Consider the following 9,471-nt stretch of genomic DNA (forward strand, 5'->3'; position numbering starts at 1 on the left):
ATTTATTAAATGTATTTTTATTTAAGTTTTAGCAACGTTAGTACTGCATCTTAAACTCAAATTTTTCTAATGTTAAGTTTTTAACTAGCATTTATTTTTTATTTCATTTCAGCCATATTTAAAAAATGATTTACCATTACCAAAAATTATTTTTAATAAATAACAACACTGTCAGACAATTAAAAATTATTGTTGTTATTATAAACATTCGACATCAAATCAATCAATCAATCAATCAATCAATAAAAAATAAAATCGGATGCCTTTGCTTTTATAAAATATCAATTACATATTACACAAATTTCTATTTTAATACTTTTTTTATATATAATTTATAATTATGTAATGTTGTAAAAACTATTGAAACTTGAACTCAACTGCAACCACATTTGGTTTAATCATCTTAAATAGTGATTCACAAAGCCAGCAACAGCCCCGGCACGAGAGCCGGCATGATTTCGCTGGAAAAGTGGTATCAGTTAGTGCAGCGAGTGGGGGTACAAATCGTTATCTGCATACAAACGTCAGCACAGTCAAATTCACCATTACACTGTTTTTGCTCACCATGCTATTTCTACAAGGCTCTGATCCAAAATACAGTTTACAACCAAAGGTATTATTACACAAATTCACGTTACCTGGCCATTAATTTTGTGTAACTTCATAATTTGCCCGAGGTCAATAACCATGAATGCAGAAGCACCACACCTGCTGTCATCCAACCCTCTCACCTGGCTCTTGACAGCCATGGTAAAAAACTACACACCTGAATAAAACTGCTAAAAAATGACAAAGTATGAAATGGACCACAAGCACAGAATGGTAGAACTAGGGAAGTTATCATCATGTTCTTTGTCTACAACCACAAACATACATGAAATGAGCACAGAAACAGGTTCAACTTGATATGGAAATTCTTGGAAAATCATTTGCTGAGGAGTAAAGATCTCAACATAATTACACAAACCATATAAGGTTTAATGGACTGTAAACTGAGATGTGCTACAGACAGGAATGAACAAATTTGGGAAGTGCACTATAGTTCCACCCAGTACTCGTCATTTTCAGTGATCTCACCTGAGTGAATAGGTATAGCCTGTGTTATCCGGAGTACAGTGAGGAGGAGTATACGTGTGAAGACGGGAAAAATCCATGGTAATTCGCTGAGCACGCTGTGAAGATCAAACCAGATGTGAAGAGCAGACTTCTAAAACTACGGCAACAGCTACGTGTGATGATGGGTGCGACCTCAATGCATAAACAGAGTCACACCCATGAAAGCATGCACACACACACACACACACACACACACACACACACACACACACACACACACACACACACACAGTTTACGGTTCAGCCTGCCTCTGGGAGGAATCCTGATGAGCAACATACAAACAACTTTTGTTTAGTTGTTTCGTCTGATCCAGGTGTTTGAACATAAATCTAGTAGTAAGTACAAAGAACACATCTTTCATAGTAAATTGTGCTCTTTAATGTGCAAACACTGGTATTGTCAATTGAACAGGAAGTGATGAACCACACCTACAACACTGTCCAAGGTGACTCAAGCAAACAGGGGTGCGTTTCCCGAAAGCATCGTTGATGAACTATGGACGTAAGCCCCATTAAACTCTATTGGTAACGACGGAATTTGCAACCATAGTTCGCTTTGGGAAACGCATCACAGGACAGTGAGAGTGCAGAGACTTTAATGCATGTAATATATTTACACAGATAATGGCTCTCTGCAACTTTTCCAGCCATATTAAGAAATTTCAGTAAGACTTTACAATATTAGGCATCATGAACTAAATAAGTACAATATTTACACAGCAAATATTAATTTTTATATTAACTAAGGTTGCAAAGGGGCAGAAAGTTTGCAGTAAATTTCCGGAAACTTTCCGGATACTATCCACAGGAACTTAACCTGGGGAATTTTATTCCAATTTGAAAAAATTAACAGGAATTTATGGGAATTAACTGGGAATTTGGGGAAATTTATATAAAATGTTTCATATACAAACATATATATTAACATTGTGTTCATAATAACATGAAATAACAGTTATTTCTTTTTTGCATCCAATTAATTCTAATTTAGTAAATATTTAAAATAAATATATTTTTATTGCAGCAATTGTTATGTGTGTTATTTCAGTGTCACATGATCCTTCAGAAATCATTCTAATATGTTGATTTGATACTCAGTTATTATCAGTGTTGGAAACAGATGCGCAGCTTAATTTTTTTTTTTTTTGGAACCAGGATTCATTAATGAATAAAAAGTTAAAAAGAACAGCATTTATTCAAAATAAAAGTCTTTAGAATCACTTTTTACCAATTTAACATCCTTTATGAATAAAAGTATTAATTTCTTTCAAAAAAAGAAAAGAAAGAAAAACTTATTTTGTTTCTGTATTTTTGATCAAATGTGCAAAATTCAACTGAAATCGCATTAAATCTGGATATTTTGACCAAGATTATGCTGCAAAATGTTTTTTTCAGCTACATTTAAGTTCCCTGTTATAGCTAGGCTAACCTGCAATTTTGCAAATTCCCTTTTTATTCCCATATATTCCCATGGAAAGTTTCCAGCTTTCAAAAATTCCTGGAATTTTGCAACCTTAATATTAACACATTTTTACATTTAATAAATAGCATCTGAGTACATTTATAATGAATAACTAAATTATAATTAATTAATTAAATAAACATTAGCTCATTTATTATGTACAAACGTATTGCCAATTAACAAAATTATAAAATAATATTAACCTTAATATTACAGATTAATTAAAAATTAATTAAAAATTGCCATTGCTAGTTCATAATAACTTATGCATTAACTAACACTAACGAATAAAAATTGACACGGGTAATGCTTTTGTAACGGCATGTTTATAAAATCTACTTAAATGTCCTAATTGAACTAAGGTCTAATCCTGGCTTAATAAGCCCTGTCTGTGAAACCAGGCCTAAGAGTTTAACTGTCAACTTTAAATTCAGGAGATTACTAAACTCATCAGATTGACATGAAAAGTCAATTGTATCAAAATCTCCACTTTTCAAACTCTAGGATCAATTACCCCCAAAATTCAGATAACATTAATATACTAGATTATCCAAAGTCAAATATGTTCATTTCATTTACCTTTCCTCTAACTGCATGTCTTGTCATTCTCAAAACCAGAGGAGATCCAGAAAACCACTCTCCAATACCCAAGAGACAGGCTGAACATCCAGAAGAATTTTTTTCCACCTATTTTCTTCTTTAAACACATTTCACAAGCCCAAACAAGCTCAGTTATGTTCCAAGCATGACATGCCACTAATAGTGCAATACAACAAGTCAATGGTGAAAACCATGAGCTCCTTTCTTTGTGCCGAAGGCAGACAAAAAAAGTCAGGATTTGTCTCTATCTTGACCCAGTCACACCTTCATGCGCTTTTGCATCTTTATCTCGTGGAAAAGGTCCATTTGCATTTATAAACACGATAACGATCAACTCTCCAGATTTGACATCTCATATCTGCCCCTCTGCAACATTTGTTGCGTATCAAAAACTAAAGGGCTACTAGACAGCATACTACCAGACCGCATTTATGAACATGGCAAACGCGTTATGAACATAAGAATGCACTCGTGTTTGCATAGCATGTAACTTTCGATCCGATGTCCCAAACAGTGACTGGATTTCATTGTTTAGAATGAGTCTAGGATGCTATGTAGGTATTGACACGCAGCTTTGAATTGCAACATTGTATATCAGCGCATTTCTTTTATCTAAATGCTTAAAGAGGTACACAAGTGTGTCTGCGCACAAAGTGTTTACATTTGAAGACGCATATAACATATCACACAAATCATACAGAAATAAAGCCCTGGCTGCGCGTATGACAGTTAATCCAGGGCCATGTTTTCTGTCAAGAGTTTGGAAAGAAAGGAGCTTCACTGACTGTCCACCAAGAACTGTATAAATTACATCTAAAACATCAATGAATACATGCATAAGGCTTGAATGAAATCATAAAAAGCAGCAAAACATTCCAGCACTTGCCCGTTTGACCATCAGTTTCTATAATCTCTTGTTGTTTTGAAGGTATTCCAGTTCAGAAATGACAATCCAGTTCAATGAAGCGCTAAACGTGTGGCGCATCTCGACGGGCATTTAAAACATAAAACAGAAATAATTATGAATCCAAACGCCGGATCATATAAATACCAAACGCCGCGATCTTCGTGGGAATAGACAAAAGTTACGGGCTTGACTCACAATTACTACTAGGAAAATCCCAAAATGGCTTCCACAACAGAGTAAAGCCAGACGGATAAAGTCGCACAAACGTTCCTCCTATTTTCCAGGCTCAGCTGTCAATCAACGGCATACTTTGAATCTATTGGTGGAAACACGAGAGTCACGCCTTCCGGCTCACGTCACACAGCTTTGGATATAAGGATTCAGATGCGTAGAGCTGTCAACAGATTCACTTCAGCGTGCAACGATATACATAACAACAGTTGTTGGAGTTCAAATAGACTGTAAATAAACGGAAACAGAGCTTGTTGATAATATTTACGATTAAAGGGCAAATTTAATAATAATAAAAAAAATATGAATCCGACTTTAATCACTTTCACAACACTGCGCTACTTTGTCTCACAAATCACTGTCATATGGCAAGCCGTTTTAACTTTTATTCATTCTCAGGATATGAATTCTTGATATCAACAATTCAATTCTTAATATCTGTAATTGTATTTTCACTAGTGAAATGTCACCATATGCCATTCAAATCCAATTGTTGATATCAAGAACTGATTTCTTACTATTTGAAATTCCAATTTCACATATCAGAAATACAATTCTTACTAGTAAAAATAATAATTTTTGATATCAAGAATTCATTTGGCACTAGTTGAAATGTCAGTTCTTGTTATCAACAATTGAATTGGTACTAGTAAAAATGTTCATTTTTGATATCTGAAAATGTCTTTCTTAGTAACAATCACATTCATGATATCAGAAACTAACACTGTCACTAGTAACAATGTAATCGATATAAAAAATTATGATTTTTACTAGTAATATCGTAATAACGCGCTACTGATGAGCCAGCTGCAGAGGACTGCAAAAACTGCGATATTTGCATGTTTTCTATTTTTTGAATGGTTCTCGTTTTACACTTCATGCATGAAACTAAATATTCTAAATATTAAATAAGTTAATAATGATAGCATAATGTGTACCATGGTAATTTGTACAGAGGCTCTGTAGATTTGTACTAAACAAACAGACAGTGAATGTGAGAGAGATCGACTGAGCACGTGCGATTACCTGCGTCTGTCCTTCAGGCTGAGACATATATTTGTGTTATAAACACACACACACACACACACACACATATATGGCGGTAATACCGCATATCACGCTATTGAGACTTTTTACTTGGTTTTATATTCGCACATTCGGACTTCTGATAAATTCAGACTTTCCAATAAATGTGCAATAAATTAATGTTTGCGAATTTTAAGCAGCGACATGATATTGACAACCAACGATTGTCAACTTACAACATTTTTCACAGTCGATCAAAATAGGCAAGTATTGTTTTAATGGCATATTTACTTGTGAATGTCCACTGAATGTCCAACGTAGTGTGATTAACAAGGCTATTGAATACGGATGTCCGAATGTGCCAATATAAAACCAACTTTACCCAAGTGCTATTGAGCCACTCAAAAATACCGCAAGGGAAATCCCTTAACCGTGACAGCCCTAATGGCAGACTATGGTGACATTTCTCTAGTGAAAATACAATTTTTCAATTTTTAAAAGAATTAACATTGTTACTTGTGGAAATGTAATTTCTGATATCAAGAAATGAATTGTTGAATATCAAGAATTCATATACTGAGAATGAATAAAAGTCAAAATGGCTTGCCATACTGTCAAAATCATGCATTTATATTTTTCTATTATTAAGTTATAAAATATTAAAAATGCAATTTATAGAAAAATAACGCGAATACGCCTCTCTATTGAACATTTTCAAGTTTTAACTTTTAAATAGTTTTTTTTTTTTAAAGTTATCTCTTTATTTGCCACTGACTCAAATATTGGTAGACCAATTAATGAAATTAATTCATCCAATTTTCTTTAACAATCCACTCTGTGCCAAAGTTTAAAAGCAGCTATTACACAATTAACTTCATCTCCAAAACAGAAAAACTCAAGTCTTGCCATATTAAGCAAAGCATTTCCAAAAGCTGACTCAAAACAGCAATATAATGGATTTCTCCCTAGTTTTAACACACAATGTCTCTAAAAGCCTCAAACAGTCAGTCATTAGAAACTAACAATCTCTTTGCAAAACACAAACCCAAAAACCCACTGTACAGAAATTGCAAAAACACAATAGGCCAGGACAGACTGTTTATTGATCCCCAAAGACGAATTCAGATGAAAAACATTGCAGTTACAGTAGATTACTCAACAAATGTGGTCAAATTATTTCTCAGCGCCAAGAAACATAAATGCTCTGCAATCATTTTGAATATAGAGAAGATACACAACTGTAACCCATTAGTTTCTTAAAAAAAAAAAAAAATTGGGACTTATCCCAAACAATGTTTGTATATTTTGCAGTTGGCTCTCAGTCTACAAGTACAAACATTTACACAATTCAAAGGTCCAATATGACCTCTATAAAGAAAACTAAAACAACACAGTGAATTTCGTGATAAGATTTATGGGTCTCTTGGTGATATTGCACGATTTTATTCAGCAATACTACTGAATGCACTCACAAGGGCAAATACACGACGCAACAGCACCATCTACTGGTCAATGTCGACAACTGCCCCAGTGACAGCTAAACATATTTGAAGACTGAATGTACATTCAGGGTGGAGTTACCGCCTTATAGTATAATAGCTCATAATTCAAACTCACCTCTTCAAGGGAACAAAGGAGGAGATTTTAAAAGAAAACACTGATATATAGTGCTGATATACACTAACTGAATCACTGAACTGCTCTTCAAATGAAGTAACGTTACAGTAGGATTCAAGGCTTTAAATACGTCTCTGTTCACTATTAATTAAAAGTGTCAGATACTTACATTAAATAATAAAAAAATAAGTCCGTATAAACACGAATCACTTTCTGGTTTCTTTCTTCTCGAGGAAACGTTAGCTACTTCTGCAAACTCACCCAGGCGGCGGCGGCAGTTGTCAAAGTCCACTGATTTGGAGGTGAGTCCTTCAAATACAAACGGTTAACTCATAATGAGCTTGGAAATCGACGACTCAGACAATTTCTGCGAGAACCGCTTCCAGTTACAGGTCGCTGTCTGTCTCTGAGTAAAACGAGAGTGAAGTTCAACAACGGCTCCGTGATGATGTCCATCCACAGACCAGTGAGTTTGAGCGGTGACTGGCGCGCGCAGCCACGCACAAGAGGGAAACCACGCCCACACCAACTGCAGCGCATGACGGGCATTAACGTTACGCTAATACTGGAAAACAAAATACTCTTATGTATTTAATTACATGCTTTTATTTATTTATTTATTACCTTTTACCTGGAATAATATCGGGAAGTATGGAATACGTGCTACAGCACCCCCTGTTTTCACAGAATTGTAAATGCAACGCAATTTTTTTTTGATGTTCATTTACATTTATTCATTTTTTAGCAATAATTAATTTATTTGTAATAAACACTTTAAGTGGGCTATTAAAAAAAGTGTTATTTATAAATTGGATTATGTTTTTTTAAAACATACGCGCAGAGTGTGACGTCATATTGTGATCGTTGCAGTGTGCGCAGCAGTACGTACTAGAAATAATTCCGCTCTACACCTTCAGTGTTGTGTTCATTTTGATTTCCTGTCGCTTACATGCTGTTTTATTGTATTTGACAGTGTAAACAACTCAATAACCCTTTTATTTAACCCTCTACTGCACACATGCTGATGGCACATGAAAAAAAAAAAAACTTTTGGGAACATTTTATTGATTAAAAAAAATAATAATAATTGCCCCCCAACCCCAAAATATTTTTTCGTTGTGACAATGCTACAGAATCATTAAAAAAAATCAAGAAATCATTAAGTAAAAAGGGAAAAACACTTGAAAGAAAGACATTGATATATTGAATTTGATACATGCATAGGTGTGTATCATGTCATATAATGTACTACATGTAATAAGATTTCACTCAAAAAAGCAGTTCTTCTCTGCTGTGAAATAGGTTTATGTTACAATTTTTGCACACCACTTTGGGTGTTTCTGCACACCCAGGAACCCTGCATCTTCCCTTCTTATAACACATTATGGCCAATGTGAGATATTGTCCAAAACATCCTTGAAAAGTACCCCTTATCGCACAACATTGACCTGAGGCAACCAAAAGAAAAACTGAATTTCTGAACATGCAAAATAAAAAAAAACGTCATAAAACCTGACAAAAGTTCTTTACACCTTCACACACATATATATTTTTTATGTACAGTTCATGTCATTTTAAATAAGATTACTAAAGCAAATAATCTTGCCTTCTCCTCACACCACGTGCTCCTATGACCATGTGTCAGAACAGGATGTCCCGCCTTTAAATGGTGCTTGATAGTGACTCACACACTTTACTGGACTGTTCTTTGGTACTTTCCCAACCTTTTTAATTGGTAGTTATCATTTAAAGAAAAATTTACTAAACATAGGGCTTAAGAAAGCTTTCTGTTGCCTGAGGGCAACGCTGTGCTAGAGCAGTGTTTCCCAACCCTGTTCCTGGAGGAACACTAACAGTAGGCTACACATTTTCCTAATCTTCCTAATCAAACACACCTGATTCAACTCATCAGTTCGTTAGTAGAAACTCCAAGACCAGAAATATATGGTTCAGATAAGGGAGACATTCAAAATGTGTACTGTTGGTGTGCCTCCGGGAACAGGGTTGGGAGACATTGCTGTAGAGCAGTGGTTCCCAAACCTGTCCTGGAGTACCCCCAGCCCTGCACATTTTGTATGTTTCCCTCATTTATCACACCTGATTCAACTCATGAGCTCATTAGTAGAGACAGCAAGACCTGAAATGGGTGTGTCAGAAACAGAGAGACATACAAAATGCGCAGGGCTGGGGGTACTCCAGGACAGGTTTGGGAACCACTGCTGTAGAGAGTTAAAGGCTTAATTTTTGTCCCCTAGATAGGTCCGTTGCACGATTGCAAGCAGTAAAAACAATCCCTCAGCTCAACCTAAAAGGTGAAAAAATACTATAGTTATTTATAGTGTTTTTGAACCATACTATAGTAAATTGTAGTATACTGTTTATATTATAGTATTTACAACACTTTGTTAATGAACGCTGCTTCAGCATACTGTAATATTAATTATAGTGAACTGATCAGTACTGAAATAAATACTGTAGTATACTTTAGTTTTTACTACAGTAAACTGTAGTG

General features: G+C 34.9%; 1 protein-coding gene across 10 annotated transcripts in view; it reads right to left on the reverse strand.

Annotated features, from left to right (window-relative positions):
- The window catches only part of sun1b (Sad1 and UNC84 domain containing 1b), a 34,375-nt gene extending 26,930 nt beyond the window's left edge, over positions 1–7,445 (reverse strand). Inside the window, exons 1-3 of one of the 10 annotated variants that reach the window (XM_048187870.1) lie at positions 4,065–4,439; positions 3,158–3,272; positions 1,078–1,172 (exon numbers count right to left, since the gene is read on the reverse strand). In XM_048187870.1, the coding sequence (XP_048043827.1) occupies positions 1,078–1,172; positions 3,158–3,184 (122 nt within the window). In that variant the 5' untranslated portion in view covers positions 3,185–3,272; positions 4,065–4,439. The other 9 variants (XM_048187878.1, XM_048187885.1, XM_048187887.1 and 6 more) reach the window with 9 other exon arrangements.
- Between the last annotated feature and the right edge of the window lie 2,026 nt (positions 7,446–9,471).

The sequence above is a fragment of the Megalobrama amblycephala genome, linkage group LG1 (genome assembly GCF_018812025.1).
Source record: "Megalobrama amblycephala isolate DHTTF-2021 linkage group LG1, ASM1881202v1, whole genome shotgun sequence".
Lineage (NCBI taxonomy): Eukaryota > Metazoa > Chordata > Actinopteri > Cypriniformes > Xenocyprididae > Megalobrama > Megalobrama amblycephala.